The sequence below is a fragment of the Perissodus microlepis genome, chromosome 7 (genome assembly GCF_051167445.1).
Source record: "Perissodus microlepis isolate ML-2025 ecotype Zambia chromosome 7, ASM5116744v1, whole genome shotgun sequence".
In the NCBI taxonomy this organism is placed as follows: domain Eukaryota; kingdom Metazoa; phylum Chordata; class Actinopteri; order Cichliformes; family Cichlidae; genus Perissodus; species Perissodus microlepis.
The window spans coordinates 25,934,708-25,953,967 of NC_140467.1; the positions used below are offsets into that span (position 1 = coordinate 25,934,708).

At 40.0% G+C, this 19,260-nt stretch overlaps 1 protein-coding gene across 1 annotated transcript; it reads left to right on the top strand.

The window, feature by feature from the left end:
- The first annotated feature begins 343 nt into the window (after positions 1 to 343).
- cry2 (cryptochrome circadian regulator 2) lies at positions 344 to 18,301 on the top strand. The gene is made up of 13 exons (XM_084934393.1): positions 344 to 655; positions 4,639 to 4,747; positions 5,437 to 5,579; positions 6,603 to 6,787; positions 6,960 to 7,048; positions 8,636 to 8,776; positions 10,482 to 10,607; positions 10,853 to 11,038; positions 11,161 to 11,312; positions 11,716 to 11,918; positions 13,278 to 13,358; positions 13,459 to 13,913; positions 15,689 to 18,301. Exons 1-12 carry the CDS (start codon positions 498 to 500, stop codon positions 13,905 to 13,907), a joined length of 2,022 nt encoding a protein of 673 aa, XP_084790519.1. The 5' UTR covers positions 344 to 497; the 3' UTR covers positions 13,908 to 13,913; positions 15,689 to 18,301.
- The last annotated feature ends 959 nt before the right edge of the window (positions 18,302 to 19,260 follow it).

The window sequence follows — 19,260 nt, forward strand, 5'->3', positions numbered from 1 at the left end:
CCATTAAAAAATAAAATGTAAAGAAAATGGCACATGTCTCAACAATCTTGAGCAAAATCAAAATCTAAGCAAAATATATATCCATGTTTGCAATGTGCTATAGTTTTAGTGCTGGAATGGTTTCCAAAATTAAACGGTGGGGCCCAAGGTGATATTTGTTTTCACGGGTCCCCAAATCCCTGCAGGCACCCGTGCTGGTCTGTATCAGAAAGGCGACACAACCTCTCACCGATGCTGCCTCCATCTGCAGCTTCAACCAAGTACAAGTCTCCAGTTTTGTAACTCATGTTCACGATTTCAATTCTGTCCAACCAGCAAACCGACACAACCTAACCATGCCATGCCCACAGAACAGGCCACGCCCCTGAGTGTCAGTTTTCGTTTGACAGTGAGTAAAGTTTGTTGGGAGTCGTTGAGTTGTCAGTGATTTTAACCTTTTTGCTTAATTTCGCCTGTTTTTTTCGGATTTTACTATAACGATGGAATAACAAATAAGAATGGTGGTGAATTCAGTCCACTGGTTTCGTAAATGTCTGCGGTTGCACGATAATCCTGCGCTGCAGGAGGCCCTGAATGGAGCGGACGCAGTGCGCTGTGTTTATATTCTAGACCCCTTTTTTGCTGGAGCTGCTAACGTGGGAATCAACCGATGGAGGTTTGTGACTTCATATTGTGACAGTTTGGGGTTATTAAAGGCTAACTTAACCCAGTGAAATACAGGAAGAGCATTTACTAGGTCAATATTTACACGATCCATTACTCTTGGGCCTCTGCTCCACGTCATTTAGCTAATGCTAGCATAGAAGGCAACCCGATTAATGCTGAGCGCCATTGAAGAAATACATAACTTTAACTTATCGTCGCATATCAGCCAAGTATGTCCACTTAAAAGGCGAAGTGTTTAACGTAAATGAAATACTGTACATTCTTGTTCGGCTTACACTCAAAATTACATTTAAAAAACATTGGAGCTAATTCTTGATGGTGTCTGAAAGGCTTCTGCTAACCAAGTTAACTTACAACAGTTTGGTACAGAAACTATGGAGACAACGATGTCCATTTAACATGAGTAAAAGAAAGGTTCGCATGAAATGGCAAAGCCCGGTTAATCACGCAAGCGGAGAGAGGTGCACTATGGGAGTTGGATGTCAATTTCGATTTGCTTAGCTATGCGAAAATTATTACAAAATAATTCATTGTCACGCCTGCCAAGGAAACATAGAGGTTGCTATAGTAAATTAATTGATAATGACGCTCCAACACGACATAGCTGGAATAACTGCATAAACGTCAACACTCCACCACGTTTCAGAAGAGAACGCTGTACTTTGTTTACTACAGGTGTTTGGCAATATATAAACACATTTATCCAAAATTTCTCAAATGTCAGTGCTTCTCAAGCGCAACGGTTTGATACGTTATGTTAAAATTTATACCACTATAAAGTGTATTTTAAAATTCTATATATTTAATAATATTAAGGTTGTTGCATATTCATCAATTTAATTTTTCTAGTTATAATATACTAGTGGCTTGGATATGGGTATTTGGTAATACAAAGTACTGTGTTCACTCAATAGTAGTGCTGGAGCTATGGATTATGTTTAGTAATCTGTCTATTGTATCACTTATTACTTGGTTACTTGAGTATTTGGTAAATATTAAAAGGTAAAAGACAAAAAAACCCACAGGTCTTTTAAAAAGAACTGCTCATTGGATTGGAATATAGAATTTATAAGGTTTTTAAGTTTAACTGCATAAATTTCTTATATGCAAAAAGTAAAACAATCTCAGGTACAGTCAAAGGTCAGTCAAACAAAATAAGGTACACACACAATCTAGACCAAGGTATAAATTAAATTTGGCTTTATTAGGCTTTCTTACATTAATAGAAGGCAAAAATCATTCTGACGGTATTATATCACCTGGATGAGGTAGATTTTGTGTCTGTTTATATGTATGTGGTTTTTGTGTGTGTGTGTGTGTGTCTGTGTTTAAGTCAATTAGTGTATATTTTGTGTCTGTAAGCCTTTAAAGGAGTATGTTGTGGCTGCAATAAACAAAAGCAACAAAATCAGCATTTGGAAGTTTGCCTTTTGTGTTGATGCAAAAATTTGTGCTGCTGAAAACAGCAAGTTATAATGCTGTACATGTTAATATGTAATTATTAAGAATTATCAATACTTACGGCAACTAATTTCCCAGTCTACTAAAAAAAAAGTTTAGTTTAGAGGAAAAAAAATTGAATAACCGACTTGTCTAAAACTAAGAAACACTCAGATATTACGTTAAATTTGAGAACTGTTTAATGGACAGTGTCAAAACCAACAACAAAGATATTTGAACCCATTAATCCCATTCTTCAGTAATGAATCATGCAGCACCTCGCATCGTTTAGAGCAGGTCCCCTACTGATCGGAGGGTTAGTGGTTCAATCCTAGGCTTCCTCCAGTCTGCATGCCAAGTATCCTTGGGCAAGATACTAACCCCAAGTTGCTCTCCGATGCATCCATCGGAATCTGAATGTGTATGAATTAAGTTAGGAAGTACTAAGTATAGAAAGAAAGTGCTTGTGTGAATGGGTGTGATTGGGTGAATGGGGCATGTTGTAGAAAAGTAGTTTGAAAAGAATCAGTCCATTAACCATTTACCATCCCACACACTGCGAATGCAACATTAACCCCCGGCCTCCCAACCGGAAAATCTTCTACCCGTCACGCTGTGCTGAGCATGTCTGTTTATATACTACCAGATAGGGAAAAATATGGCGACAGCAGGAGTTTCAGATAAGTGAGAGAATGACACTTGCTGTCGTTTGGATTTCACTAGGAGGATGTTGAACAAAATGTGATAATTACCAAAACATGCCTTAAAGACCATTGCTGCAAAAAGTAGCAGTAACACTAATTTATCCAACAAGCTGAAAAGTCATCCACTGCAAAATGAAGCCTGTTTTAAACGTGGCATATCAGCGTCTCCCCACACAGCAAAGAAAACGTTAAATAAACCAGCTCTGATATCTGCCACTGTTGTTTCTGAATGTTTCTGTAATTTGAGGTCAGCACATTTTTATTTTATGGTTTTTACATGTTATAAGCACAAGAGTACCTTTTTAAGTTCATTTAATTTTTATCTTGTGTATTTTTGCTTGATGTAGTTTTTCTTTTTGTTGTTGTTATGATATTTTGTTTGGTAAAGGTTTAGTGTTGACCACTGAAAGAGACTTTCTGTGGCAGTATTGTCATTTGTGAAAAACATCTGTGTGCAAATATTGAATGGTCGATTTGAATGAGTATACCAGTGCAATTTTAGGCACTATATGATTGAAAAAAACCCTTTTTTTAGGATGCTATTGAAACGTATCGCGATATGTATCATTATATAGCCCACAAAAAATTGCAAAATTAGATTTTCCTCATATCACCCAGCCCTAACTCCAAACAGACAAGAAGAAAAACACTTAAAATAAACTGATCTTAATTATGATATTTAAAAAAAATCTCTTACTATAAAAGATGTTCACGTTTTAATATAATATGACAAATTAACATCCAAAAAACTAAAAAGCTGCGACTGAAATGTGTGGCACGTTGTGCTGTGGATTATGAATGATCCACACTGTTCAAAGCTGATTGACAGCTACTTTAATAAAAGTTAAAACCTAAAATAATTGAACAATTGGGGGAAACCTCGAGCCTTTCCCTGCCCAGCCAATAGTAAGTAATCTCTCCGGTGTGTCCTGGGTCTACATCAGGACCTCCTCTCAGTAGGACATTATCAGCTGCAACACCTTAGCTGGCTCATTTCAATGTGGAGGAGTAGCGCCTCTACTCTCAGCCCCTCCCATGTGACTAAACCCCCGGCCTATCGTCCACCTTGAACTTAAATGTCTCTAGGGCCAGATATCAGTACGTCCCACTGCAGCGGCGCATGGTCTGAGCACAGGGTGAACGGGCGTCTCAGGAGGTAATAAAAAAAGGGAGTCTACCACTCACTGGATTACCAGACACTTTCTCTCCACTGTACTGTATCTGACCTCTCTCAGACAGTCTCCGGCTGATGTAGTAAATGGGGCAACCAAGTCCCCTTACCTGCTGGGACAAAACGGTCGGAGTAGCCTACTACGCACAGTTTCTGTTGCCTAAACAGATAAGCAGCTACAGCTGTGGTTTGTATATTTTAGGCTTACTGTAGATTTCCTTGCTGTAAAACAAACAGTGCTGGATTGAAGCTGCAGCATCACATGATGATGACTGAGCATTAAAGATTTTAAGTAAAGCATTGACCCCAAAAAATTGCTCAGGGTTTTTTGTCATGTTATTTAATTTCAAATTCAAATTGAATGAATAGTTGCAGCCCGACTGAATAAGCTGCATTCCTCACTCTGAAAAAGAGACTGGAAATCTTTCTTTTATGTTTAAGAAAAACATTGCTTTCTTGACTTTGTAAATAAAGACCACAATCACAAGAGCCAACCTTCACTCTCTACCTGCACAATGAGCCTCGGCCACCTTTTTTACTGGTTCATCGCTGTTCTTTCCTTGGACCACTTTTCATAGATACGAACCATAGGTGCTGATCACTGCAAACTGGAAACACCCCACAAGGGAGTTTATGTTCATGTTTATGTCTGTGCAGGTTTCTCTTGGAAGCTCTGGAGGACCTGGACAGCAGTCTCAAGAAGCTCAATTCCAGGCTTTTTGTAGTCAGAGGCCAGCCTACAGATGTGTTCCCCAGGCTTTTCAAGGTCTGTATTCCTGTCAGTTGCTTCTCCTCTGTTATTCCTCATCTGCAAAGAATGTTCAGATAGTACAGATGCAGAATTTGCATGTGGGATATATTTATTTTTACATTTTTCTCACTGAAATTGCTGTTCTAATATTTTTCTGCATCTAAAACTAGATTAAAGATCTAGAACTGAACAAGGTCACATTCATACGTCTATCATTTGCATACAAAAACCAAACCTTTCATCTATGTTTTCAATGCTTTTAGCTAATGCATTACAATCAGTTTAGCTCTCTGTTAACCATTTATCTAGTTATAAGGTAACATTTTATGCTACCTTATAACAAACCATTTCTCTGGCCCATTGTTTCTTTTAAGCCTGCCATGTGTTTCGCTGCTATCATCTGCTACCATCAGTGTGAACAGGAAACACAACAGATGAAGTGGCTGTCAAATACATTTCATTTTCTTTACTTCTTATTTCTGTTCAAACTGACCCATTTGGAACAATCCAGTTTGGCATTATAAACCGAAGCTTGAATGCACAACTTGAATACAAAAGTTAGACTTGGTGGTCTGGGTTATAAGTAGGCACATGGTAGATCTATACAAGACTTAGAAACTGTTAAAGCCAAAGATTTAATTAGTTCTTTGATCAATGTTACTATTTAACATCCTTTTTTCGAATTCTTTTATTCTTTGCTGCAGGAGTGGAACGTGACCAGGCTGACCTTTGAATATGACCCAGAGCCTTACGGGAAAGAGAGAGATGGCGCAATCATTAAGTTGGCCCAAGAATTTGGAGTGGAGACCATTGTCAGAAACTCTCATACCCTCTACAACCTAGATAGGTTTGTGTTTTCCACACAATTAGTCTATTTCTAGTGGTATCCCCACCACAAACGCAGGTATTATGCAACCCCATTTAGTCTCTTCCTTCCTGTATCAGCAGTCCATTCTTGTATAATGACAGGAGCTCTTTATTGACAAGTGTTTGAGAAGTAATTTTAAAAAGTAATTCTTTTACCTTAACAAAAGGTAATGAATAAGTCTTCATAGTCTGCTGTAACCAGTATTTGATAGCAAGCTTATGGACTTAGGTATCATTTTCCTTTTGTTTGTTTGTTTTTTTAACTTGTTAATCCAATTCTCAGTTACGTATAGTCAAGCCCATTTGGAAAATGACAATTTTGACCTCATACAACAACAACAGTGGCTTTAAAATTAAGCAGTTGTGGATTAAAGTGTCGACCTGCACCTTTAATACTGAAACTGATGACTGGGTTTCCTGCCTTGAGGTGATGTCCTAGATTTAGCTTCTGCTGTCTTTGGTTGATACTTGAATACCTTCCTTAGTTTTGTATTCAGGAAGTGAATCACATGCTCAGTCAAACTGAACTCAAGTGACTGACTAATCCTATAACAAATATGTGAAATTAATCAGCTAGCTGATTAAACACAGATGCTCTTGCAAACTTACATCTTAAGAACAGTTCATTAATAGTTTTGTTTATTAACTGTTGTAACATTACTCAGTGTTTTCCTTGGTTAATATCACTGTGGTTCACCTAGAAAATAATTTCCTGATGGCTTTTTGGTACCAACATCTGGCAACTCACTTAATACAGTCTGTCCCTAATCATTAAAAAATGTGGTAATGTCAGTGTTACATCAGGGCGCACCAATTGACCATTGCTTTTAATCACTTGTTCAAAGGCTGAGCATAGAGTGTTGTCACGCCGTGTGGAGCCCCTTTACATATTGTCGGCACACTGTATTTCCCAGACTTCTCTCCCAGAGAGGCCACTGGTAAACTGATACAGATATGTTGCTGTGTGTTACTCAAATTTTCTTCCTTTTCTGTTTTGCTACAGGATAATAGAGATGAACAACAACAGTCCTCCTCTGACGTTTAAGCGTTTTCAGACTATTGTGAGCAGACTGGAGTTGCCTAGGAGACCTCTGCCTCCCATCACTCAGCAACAAATGGACAAATGTCACACCAAAATAGGAGACAACCATGACCAGCTATACAGTATCCCTTCTTTAGAAGAATTAGGTATGCATAATTTATGTTTTCACGTAAAGTTTTTCTATAACATTTATGTTTTTAATCTGATTTTAAGAAAAAATAATTAATGGTTTGCACACTACACAACTCTACTTTCCTTATTTATTGAATCTAAAGTTAACACATTGATCTGTATTTGAACTTATTTTGATGTGCCCAGGTTTCAGGACAGATGGTTTACCTCCAGCTGTGTGGCATGGAGGAGAGTCTCAGGCATTGGACAGACTCGGTAAACATCTGGACAAAAAGGTAAAGCTAAAGTCAAAGTGCTTTAATTGGTCTAATCCAGAATCCAGGAGTTTATTTTGAATGCTAAGTTGCATTGGCTGGTTTTTTTGTTTCTTTGTTTGTTTGTTTACTTTTGTCCTCCTTGTTCGTAAACTTTCAGTAAATGCCCGCAGAATAGGGATAAATTAGTAATTTGACAGTGTTGCCTCCTTGCTCTGCTATCCATACCTACTTATCTGGTAATCTCCGGATGTAATGCAAGTTTTTCCGTGTACGATGGTTAAAATGGTTTTATCGTAACAATTGAGTATACAAGATGGCTGCTGTGTTTGCTTCGGATTACTCCTCACCCCCTACCCACCCCTGTTGCTTGTCACGTGCTCCATAATGTTGTGCTGTGGACATTTATGTGCTTTCTGTGTAGAGGAGTGTTTTTGTTTTCTGTTCTCATGCTGTCCTCCCAGGAGCCCAGCATGAGTAGAGGTCTCGTTTTTCCCCTCTTGGACTTTCCCATTGTAGTGTACATTTCAGTGTTTTTCCGTAATACTACCGATCTCCGACCTGTCTCCCCATATGATGTCTGTGTTGTCCATTTCACTGCAGGGCAACTTGCATGTGACAAATAAAGTTTTCTCGAATCTTGTATAAGTTGCCATGGCAACATTAAGCCTGTTTGCATGTAGTTCACTGAGTTTTTTTTCTTCTCACACACACTGCGAATGCATCAAACATTTTTAAGTTCATTTGTTTAACTTTTGTCTCATGAATTCTTGCTTGATGTAGTTTTTTTGTTGCTATGATCTTTTGTTTATTAAAGGTCTTGTGTTGACCACAGAAAGAGACTTACTGTGGCAGTATTGTCATTTATGAGAAACTTGTGTGTGCAACTGATGGTTTTTGTATTCAAAGTAGAAAAAAAACATTGAATGGTTGATTTGAATGAGTATGCCAGTGCAATTTCAGCCACTATATGGTTGAAAATAAAATTTGTTTTTGTAGTTTATTTAAACATATGGTGATATATATCGTATATTGTGATATAGCCAAATAATATCATGATTGTGACTCCATAAGGCTTTCATTGATATACTTTTTTTTTCCGTTGTAATTTTGCATTTGTGAATCACTCCCTACTTTGATTTCTGAAAGCCTTAGTGTCTTTAAGGTGCTCTGTTTGTATCCAGTCATGCTGTTTACCTGTAGCAATTAATTTAGAGTTACTACACATATTTCTGTAAGCATTACACAGCTAGTCTTGTCTTGCTTCTTTTCATTTTTTACCCCTCACACGTAAAAGGCTGATAAGATATTTGCGTGTCCCCACTTGGGTTGGAGAGAATATATCATAAAATATAAAGTACTTTTTGGCATAGTGGTTGGACAGTCATAATTTAAGTGTTGTGGACAGCATGGATAGCTAAGTTTGTAAATGTGATAACTCAAGAATGAGGCGCTGTAGGAGCTTCAAATTCATATCATAGGTGTATCTGCTAGGAGGCTGAGGGGTCGCACTGGTGGGGTCAAGCTTTTTTTTTTTTTCTTTTTTTCTTTCACGTGATACAGCCTCAGCTTGAAGATGATGATTCCTGATTGTGTCTGTCTCTTTAGGTGTGGGTAACCAGCTTGGAGCACTCCCGTGTTAACACCTGCTCTCTATATGCCAGTCCTACCGGTCTCAGCCCCTACCTGCGTTTCGGGTGTCTGTCCTGCAGAGTTTTGTACTACAACCTGAGAGAGCTCTACATGAAGGTACTGTCACAGATAAAATGACTCAAAACAACCGAAGGGTGGTTTAAAATGTCTTCAATTAATATTCATCTAAAAAAGGCCTTAAAAATGTTACATTGACCTAAATTTGTATTGGATAGTTATTGCATGTTTCTCTTGACTACATCAGAGCTTCCAGCAGACAGTGATTCAGTTTATTTTTTAAGGTATTTATTAGTTTAAAAAAAATTATTTAATTTTTTTTTAAGTTACTTTTGCCAAGGAGTTCCCCTTTTTAAGAAGAGGCACCGAGGGGTGTGCTCCTACAGCAGGGGGATTACACTCTCTCAGCCTCTGGGAAAGTCTATGCAAGGGTATTGGAGTGGAGAGTCCATCTGTTTGTAGAGTCTTGGATTCTGGAGGAATAATCTGGGTTTTGTCCTCCTTGCGGACCTCTGGACCAGCTCTAAATCCTTTCGAAGATATTCGAGGGTGCCTGGGAGTTTGTCCAACCAGTTAAAGAAATGATTTGTTGACATGGAAAAGACATTCGACTGAGTCCTTTGACGTATCCAGTGGGGGGTGCTTCGCAAGTATGGGATCTCTGGCCCATTGTTACTGTCCATTCGTTCCCTGTAAACAAGAGCTTTATTCCTATTAATGGTAGTAATTTTTCACTACTGATATACAGCAGTGACAGTGGAGTGTCATTCGGACTGGAGAGGTGTAGTCTGACGGTAACAAAGAGAGGGAAGGTAGTCAGAACTGAGGGGATTGAACTACCACAAGGCAACATTGCAGACATTGAGGACAGCTACAAGTACATGGGAATCCCGCAGGCAAATGGGAACCACGAAGAGGTCGCTAGGAAACGCGCAACCACTAAATACCTGTAGAGAATCAGGCAAGTCCTAAGGAGTCCGCTGAATGGGAAGAACAAGAGCTGGGTTATCAACACCTACACCATGCCCGTGATCAAGTAATCAAGGAGGAGATGGAAGCCAGTGGCGTCAAGACAAGGAAGCTACTCACCATGCACGGAGGGTTTCACCCCTAATCCAGCACCCTGAAACTGTACACCAAGCGGAAGGAAGGAGGCCAGACACTAGTAAGTGTTAGTACCACGATCAAGGATGACACAACGAACATCCATAAGTACATGAGGAAGATGTCCATGTCCAACCGCATGCTCAATGAATACTTGAGGAAGCAGAAACCCAAAAAAGAGGAGCAAGAGGAAGAATCATCATGGAAGAACAGGCCCCTGCACGGTATGTACCACCGGCAGATAGGATTTCTGGATGTCAGCCACTTCCTCTATCAGTGGCGGGACAAAGCTGGATTGATAGACAGCACGGAGGCACTAATCATGGCAGCACAGGAACAAGCACTGAGCACAAGATCCATAGAGGCTGGGGTCTATCACACCAGGCAAGACCCCATGACAAAATAATAGTGGCTAACTAACCGGACATAGTGCTGGTAGACAAGTAGATGTAGTGATTCCGAATGACTGCAACATCAGGAAAAAGGAAAACGAGAAGTGCCAACTGCTCAGAGAAGAGCTCAAGAAGATGTGGAGGGTGAAGGTAACAGTGGTCCCAGTGGTAGTTGGAGCACTTGGTGTGGTGACTCCCAAACTAGCTTGCACTTCAATAACCCCTCATTAATGGGGTTTTAACACAGTGTTAACTGAAGATGAATTACTTTCTCATCCCAGTTTTTCCCCTGTCTGTTTTTCCATCAGGTCCGCAAACGCTGTACTCCTCCTCTGTCCCTGTTCGGCCAGCTCTTATGGAGGGAATTCTTTTACACTGCAGCCACCAACAACCCAAACTTTGACCGTATGGATGGAAACCCCATCTGTGTCCAGGTGAACCTTTGCAGGGAGTGGATGTGTAAATAAGCATTACTGTAGGTAAAAGAGTTATTAGCACCTGTCTCTAGATAAAGTGCCACAAAAAAAAAAATAAGATAAACAGCTGCATTATCAATTTTGGAACCAGGTGAGAGAGACTGAAAAGTTGATTTCTCAGCTTATAAGTACAGGTAACATGTTTATCAGCCTAAATATATGTCTAAACACAGTTACTTACTATGTAACATGTTTGTTTCCAGATCCCATGGGACCAGAACCCAGAAGCACTGGCCAAGTGGGCTGAAGGTCGGACTGGTTTCCCCTGGATCGACGCCATTATGACCCAGTTGAGACAAGAGGGCTGGATCCACCACCTGGCACGGCACGCTGTGGCCTGCTTTCTCACCAGGGGAGACTTGTGGATCAGCTGGGAGAGCGGCATGAAAGTAGGACTGTCTGTTTTTTCATTCAATCTGAAACCTGTTGTCTCTCAGGTGATGAACAGGTAAATTGACCTTATAAGACACGGTAACAGTGCTCCTTGCAATCTGGTTCTGTGTTCCTGCAGGTGTTTGAGGAACTGCTGCTGGATGCAGACTGGAGTGTGAATGCTGGTAGCTGGATGTGGTTGTCCTGTAGTGCTTTCTTTCAGCAGTTCTTCCACTGCTACTGTCCTGTTGGCTTCGGAAGGAGAACTGACCCGACGGGAGACTACATCAGGTATCTCGTACCATCACATTCTGAACACATCATTACCTCTGAAGGGAGGTAGCATGTAATCAATTCTGTTTGCTTGTTAGTCTGTTTTGTGACAGTCTAGCATCCAAAGTTTTCAAGATATAATTTCCAAATTTTGTGTTATAGTATATACCAATAACAGCTCAAAACATTGTGCACATGAGGACCAAATTGCTTTCTTTTTTTGTCCAATATAAGCTTGACGTCAGGGGCTTTTGAGCATGTAGATAACTGATGTCGTAATGCACTCATGTGAAAAGGGTTAAAAATGTCTGTAAATTCTGGAATGGATGATTAAGCTTTGCTATAGGCTGACTTCAAGTGATTTGAAGTGAAACACATGCCATATTAAAGTTCAGATTATATTCTTTTGAAATCTCTGCAGGCATTACATCCCCATTCTTAAGGACTACCCGAACCGGTATATCTATGAGCCATGGAACGCCCCTGAGTCACTACAGAAAGCAGCCAACTGTGTGGTGGGAGTGGATTACCCCAAACCCATGATCAACCATGCAGAGAGTAGTAGGCTCAACATTGAGAGGATGAAACAAGTTTACCAACAGCTTTCCCACTACAGAGGACTCAGTAAGTCATCATATCAAAGGGCAAAGTGTGCCACTCCCTTCATGCTGAGATTGGTTTGGATTAGGGCAGTGCAATATGAGTAGAATCTCACCGGTCCTGGTATAAGAATTTGTTTCCCTGGATTACGACATATATCACATCACAGTGCATTTTCTGTACATATATTACATAGTTAATGTAATCATTACATCAAAAGCACTATTTCTGTTTTACATTTAAATAAATCAAAAATGAAATGAACTTGGGGGCTTATGTGGCGTTATCCCATAGTGATACATGGTACATGACCCTATGGAGTCACGCAATTACTTCCCTGAGGCCTCTGCCTTTCATTACTGCTCCTGTATGTTTGTCAGGAATCTAGCTTGTGTACAAACACTGACTGCAGAGTGTCCAGTCTCGGTTGAAGTGCACCATTAAGCTAATACAGGGATGTGTTGGGTGTACAGACCATTCCACTCTAAAAACTGCACAATAATGCAACACAACAAAAATGTCCATTATGAAAACTCAAAATGGCATTATAACAGTTGCTCTCCTACTGCTATAAGAAGAATAGCACCTCAAGATCTTTTAATTGTGGGCCTAACCCCGCTGCAGGATATTTTTTCTTGAAAATTCCATCAGTAATTCATTCTAGGAATGTGCAATTCAAATAAGAGAGAGGCTTCTGTGGATTGACTTCTATTAGACATAATTTGTTTTTGCATTCGTGCACCTCACAGATGGTAACAGTAGCAGCATGACATGACAGTCTGTCTGTCGATAACCTGAACAGACTGACAAAACACAGACACCCCAAGTCAAAATATGCAGACACCCCAGGCCCGGTTTAACAATCCAAGAAGGCGTCAGTTAAACAGAAGAATCTGTACTGATACTGTTGTGTGCCTGTGACTTGCTAAACAAGCCATATGCAGAGCTGAATCCGATTGAGATGCTGTGGCATGACCTTAAAAAGGTGGTTCATGCTCGAAAAACCTCTAGTGTGGCTGAATTAAAACGATTCTCTAAAGATGAGTGGACCAAAATCTCTCCACAGTGCTGTGAATGACTACCAGTTATCACAAACGCTTGATTGCAGTTGCTGCTGTTAAGTGTGGCGCAACTAGTTATTAGGTTTAGGGGGCAATCACTTTTTCACACAGGGCCATTTAAGTTTGGATTTTTTTCCCCTTAATAATAAACACCTTTGTGCACGGAGGGAGTGTCATGTCATTATCTACCAATGACAGTGCTACCACAGTATATCTCAGCATAACAAATAATTGGGACAATATAAGAAGATTTCTCACTTTATCATTAGACAGGACATTAAATCAACATTGCACTTATAAAGTATGTATGTGTGTATGTTAGGTCTGCTAGCATCTGTACCAACAATCCAGGAAGAAGCCGAGCCACCGATGACTGATGAGTCCCAGACCAGCAGTGGCCCAGGTCGGAAGAAACAAAGAACCAAGATTCATTTTCTCCCTAAAAAGAATGTTCACAAATAAACTGTACGCAATTTGTTCATTATTGTTTTCTGTTTTCTTAGATTCTCCTCAAAGAGTTCCTGCAAACACAGAGGGAGCTGGCTGCTATGAAGCTCCTGATTCTTCGACAGTCTGTCCATCCTCCACATCAGCCCCACATCCAGACCAGGAGTACCAGGCTCCTTGCATCTCCTCAGGTTGCCACACTGATCCCAGTCATCCTCCTTCCCTTTCCTCAATACAGGGACACAGCCCACCGTTAAAGTCCAAACCGTGCTCCCCTTCATCTTCTTGTTCATCTCAGTCATCCTCATTGGGAACAAAGAGAAAAGGCCTTAGCCGCAAGGTGCGACGTGGCCAAAGGCAGCGAGGGCGACAGTACTGCACTCTAACAGCTCGCGAGGAGGCTACAGGACAAGAGGAGACGATGGAGGAGGACATGGAGCAGGAGGAGGAAAGAATGGAGGAGGAAGAGGAGACTTGTGCAGAAACTGCAGGACAGCTAGAGTGATAAAAGGTGAAACATTTGGTGTCTGCGTTTGTATTCAATACATAGAAACAAATAATTATTTACAAAATGTGGATTTTGTTGCTAGTGACTGACATGCAAGCTCAGCAAAGTCACCAAAAGAAATGAGAACAATACTGAAAAGTTGAAGTTAAGATATCTGCTAAAAAAAAATCCTGTGCTCCTGTACCATGTCACACATTCTAATATGGCATTGCAGCACCTTTAGCTTTTATGTTGTATGCTATTGCATCACTTCAATAAGCTTGTGCATTGTCACATTTCTGGAGGGGAGTCAAGAACCGGTTGTCCCATTCCTTGAAATTAGTCTGCTTGTTTGTCGATCTCACGTATCAATTCTAGTTGCACTTGCACTACAATCAGGTGATTTCAGTTTGTGTGTTGGAGGAGGATATTACCAGTGCAGTGAATATGGATATAACATTCAATTTTTATTGCACAAAAAGACAAGAGCACAGGGTAAGTTCAACCTGATCCAGGACAGAAACTGCTGCATTATACTGATTCAGAATATCACGTTGCATAATCTACCAGACCTAATAGAAAGCAATATCCCTGTGTGCTCTGGTGAAATGGCCTGATGAGGTTCGGGCCAGTCACTCAAACAGGACCTTAAGGTAGAAGGTCATTATTATATTCCATATGCCCTGTCATCGGGTTATAGTGAGCTGCCTGGAGCAGCTCCATCAGTGGGATGTGTCCCAAACTCCTGGCTTCCAACACCTTCAACACTCCTGCCCCTACGTTCATGTTGCTCTCAGTGGGTGGGGCACAGTGTCCTTAGCTGCCAGGGCAAAACAGCAAACGTGGCACTACATACAATATATTGTTTAGCTTGTGTTTGGGGCCTCTGAAGGAGCCGGTCACGATGGAGATGGACCCTAGAGCCTCCTCCTCTGGGCTGGGCCTGGGACTGACTGACTGCCCGCCACTGGTTGTGGCAGTCCCACTGGCCCTATGTGTATGCGTAGTGCTCTCTCAGCTGGGTGTTCCTCTGCCAGCGTCACCACTGGGTCCAAGCCAGCTGGGCATTGGCAGTGGACCCATTCAGTGCCTGGTAGAAGTCCCTCCACGAACTGCTCCAACACAATCAAGTGAAACAGGTTATTTGTTATAGTTATTTACGAGTAGTCAACTGACCTCATTTTTTGGGGCATATAATGACTTGAAGCTCAAAATAATCAAAATATTTGGTAATACAAATGCAAAACGGAAACACTTGGGCATCATCCTGAGAAGTTTTACTTACTGTACAAACATTAACATAAGGCATCAATGCGACGCACTAACTTAACTGTCAAAAACTGGCCCGTTCAGAGTGGACGTTACAGCTCCAGGGTGCTGGCATTTTAAATGCTGATGGACTGCAATAGTGCTGTCATGGAGGGAAACCTTAGATTTGATTTCAGGAGATGACCTGACCTCTCCTTTTATTTTTCAGGGTATTTATCCTGGACTTTTTGTCTTTTATTACATGGATTATTTACCTAATAAATCCTAATAGTTCAGTACATGTATATTCTTTATGTATGAGCTGCTCAACTTGAGCCTTACTTTTCTTGTATTGTGTGTAAAATAACTGAGTCTCTTTCTCACAAAGAGGGTTACAGATTATTAATTCTCTTTAGATTCTGCGTATCGAAATGCTCTTACCTTTACTACGCGGCAAAGACGTGAATTCTATTGCTGATTATTATTTTATTACTTTTTATAATTGTGTTTGTTTTACAATTTTAAAATCTTTCCTGCTGTTTTTTCTTCAGGTGGAATGTAAAAGAAGAATGAGGGAAGAAATAAATCCCGCACACCGGGACACGTAAAGACACACAAAGAACAATCTTCTGGATATGTGGATAAATACAAACAGAAGCATGTATACAACACTAGTGAAAGATGTACAAAAGCATTTAGATCTTACTTCAGTCAAGAGAAATGCTAAAAAGCTGTCTAGATGAGCATTTTAATAATATCATTAAAAGTAACTTGACTGAAACTGATTCCAGCATGTGGACGTTCATTTCCCTCAGAAATTCTTAAGTATGAGTAAACGTTTATAGAATTCCACCTCTGAAGCACACGGTGAATAAGAAGCAATGTCAACTTCTTCACACTGAAGCCATACAACACACAGTGGCACTTGTTCTTCCCTTAGCACTCAGTGTGTCTGTCATATTTCTGCACTAGACAATCTCTAAGGTGAAATGACGATTTTGCATACAGTGACTTCTTACTATGCTTTACGAGGTTTAACGAGAGATGATCTGAATTGCAAACTAAATGAAGATGAACAAGTAAAGCTAAGTATGCCGGAAACCATCTTGTGCTCTTTGATAGAAGAACTTCAACGTCACTTCTTCAAGTTCAACCTGACATAGGCCGGCCATCTTGAGAGTTCACAATTATATTTTGTACAAGGATGGTTAGCAGTAGACAACTGTGCACTTGTCGTAGCATGGGGAACCGTTCCAGTTAAGAACTGATACCACACTGCACAGTCTTCATCTTTAACTACAGCTGCAGGTATCAGCCCACCAAAAGCTTCAGGCAAGTTTTACTGGGTTATACACTAGGTTCAGATTTTGCAGCATCCCAGTATTCCCTTTAAAAGAAAGACCAAGGGTAGATTGGCTTTATTTTGTGCACTGTATAAAGTTGTATCTTCAACTTTTTGCCATCTTTTCTTACCAAAGACTGAGCATTAGCCCATGTAACATGGATTTTCTTGTCAAAGAAACAGACTAGACTTAACTTGCTCTCGACCAAGTTAAGTCTAGTTGTTAAAGCTCAAACACCTTCAGAACTGAAGTTGCTGTAACACATACAGCCAAATTCAAAAAAGTTTCGGGGGCTTTTTTGTTTTTGTAAATAGTTTTGATGAAGAAAAGCACCAAGACTTCTTTTTTTTCTACTCAAAAAAATACACAGACGTGAAATGGTTTTATGCTCATGTTGAGCATTAAATCAGCTGGTTTTTTTTCTTCTTCTCTTTTTTCTTCTTCTCAGTCTGAATCTTGCATGTGGCTTCAGTGTGAAGACAGTTTTTAGGAGGCACTTGTTTACACAGTTGCTCCAAGCTCCAACTGTTTGTAAATACTGTAAATCCCCAATTTTGAATATATCTGATATTTTTTGTTACTAACTATGGTAACTAGGGAATTGGCTAATATTTGATTGTCTATGAATCCTTTGTGTATTTGGTGGTTTGTGGAAAAAATGGCAAATGGCTGACTGAATATGACAGTGGATCCTGTAGATATGGTGCAGGGGGATGGCAGGCATGAAAGAGAGTCATTTTCCTCTGTGGCAACTTAAGATCCTGCTTGTGTCACCTGAATATAGCAGAAACAAGTGTTGTGCTTTTCTCCTCACATTTATCTGTTTGTATATAAAATTAAATATCATAACCTGTCTATTTTGCTAGAAATAGTATGGAGGGGTTTTCATAAAGGCTCATGGCTGCCCAGAGTGTCCACTAGAGGGCAACACCAGATCCAGCAGTGAGTGTACTACAGTGATTCCACAGCTTGTTTTTTCTCTTAGCCTGCAGGAATAATAATGATAATAATAATAATAATAATAATAATAATAATAACGATAATAATAAAGTTAAACTGACTATCATTCCCTTGTTTCCTTCAACCAACAATTTTAAAAAGAAAGTTTTTTACTTTTTGAATAAATTGGATTAGCTTAATCGCTTTCTTTCACCAGCAAAGTTCAAAGATCTTCAGGATCATGGCTCAACAGCTATGAATAAGTAAAGTGACACACATCGGTACAGCCTGAAATAATTTTGCACTTGATATATTATCTACTGATTATTAGTAATTAAAAAAAAATTCTAGGTGACAACTTTATATATAACTTTACAACTTTAGCATAAAATATTTTTATGAATAATTAGTCACTTTGCCAAAACAAATTGCAGGAAATTGTATTTTTTTTAAGTCAGCTACCATAGACATCTCCAACTTATATTGATAGACAGAAATAAAAGACTACTTCAATAAAAGACCCTTTTCCTTCGTGTCAAACAAATCTCCGTAAATGTAATTAGTAAATATAATTATGAAGTCTATAACTTGTAATTTATATGCACATGTTTGTGTAAAACAAAAAAGGTAAATTTGACAACCATGCATAAGTCAAATTTACCTGCAGGAGAAAAAACAAGTGGAAACTGTACGCTGGCCAGAAAAGTTCAGTTCCAACTTTTCCTAGAAGCAACAGCAGTGCTGACATGCTAGTGTGCTCCTTCACATTCTACTTGCTGACAGCATAATGTGTTGCCTGAGTCCAGCATGAAATACTTGGATATTTATTTGTTTTGTATTCTAAACATAATGTTTATTTTCATTAAAACTGATGAAAAGTTGTGACTGGAATGTGTGTGGGTTTTTCTTTGTTTGTTTTTAATAATGTGCTCTCAGCTTGGTCCATAAAAGGATTCCTTGCTACAGAGAAATGCCTTTTCCAAGTCCAAAAAACACGTGTGGACTGGTTGGGTAAAATCGCATGCACCCAAAATATCCTTGAGAGGATAAAAAGCTGGTCCAGATTGAGGAGTGTTCCTCTGCTGTGTCTGTAGAAAGCTCTGTATAAATAAACTTCAACTCAGTTTACTTACCCATTTGAAATCAGCAGCATCCCACCACCACTGTAAACAGTGTTCAGAATAACGCTTCCCCCTTTGTATGAATCACTGCCAGAGCCACAATCTGCTTGGCCTGCCGTACCTGTCAAGCGCGTCTGGAGTCCCACAGGCTAGCTAAGCCCGATAAGTCTCCTATTTCAGCCTAATGTCTTCTTTCACCTCTGGTGTCCACCATATGGTTCTGGGATTACTGCCACCACAAAAGTTGTGTGAAGAACCTTGTAGCTGCAGATGAACGTGGAGCAGAACATGGTCCACTTGTACTCGATGTCCCCAGCCCCCCTTAAAATGCAGTCTGCCGGAAGTGGGAGTTGAAGATTTCGCGGAGTGGGCCTCTGACATATGTTCTCAAGCTATGCATTGAGCTGAGCCCGACTATATCTAATTGGTATCTCCCAACCTCACGCACCAGCTCAGGTTCCTTCCCCACCTGCAAGGTGACATTGTACCAAAGGCCAGTTTTGGAAGCTGAGGATTGGAGCACCACGACCTCTGACTGCCACTCGATCTACAAAGCATTGAATCCTTTGGTTGCTTGGCTGGTCTCAGAGTTAGGCAACCGTTTCTCAAAATGTTCTTGATCTCATAAAGCCATCCTGAAATCCAAAGTTGCATTACATTCAGGCAGGAAAGAAAAATTCGGACAGCTTATAGATGCAGCTTGGATCACAGTTAGTAGCA

Bases quoted from the DNA above. Each gene is read 5' to 3' on its own strand.
- cry2 (XM_084934393.1), top strand. From the start codon at position 498: ATGGTGGTGAATTCAGTCCACTGGTTTCGTAAATGTCTGCGGTTGCAC. The intron at 5,580-6,602 runs GTTTGTGTTTTC...GTTTTGCTACAG, and splicing joins ACCCTCTACAACCTAGATAG to GATAATAGAGATGAACAACA. The intron at 6,788-6,959 runs GTATGCATAATT...TGATGTGCCCAG, and splicing joins CCCTTCTTTAGAAGAATTAG to GTTTCAGGACAGATGGTTTA.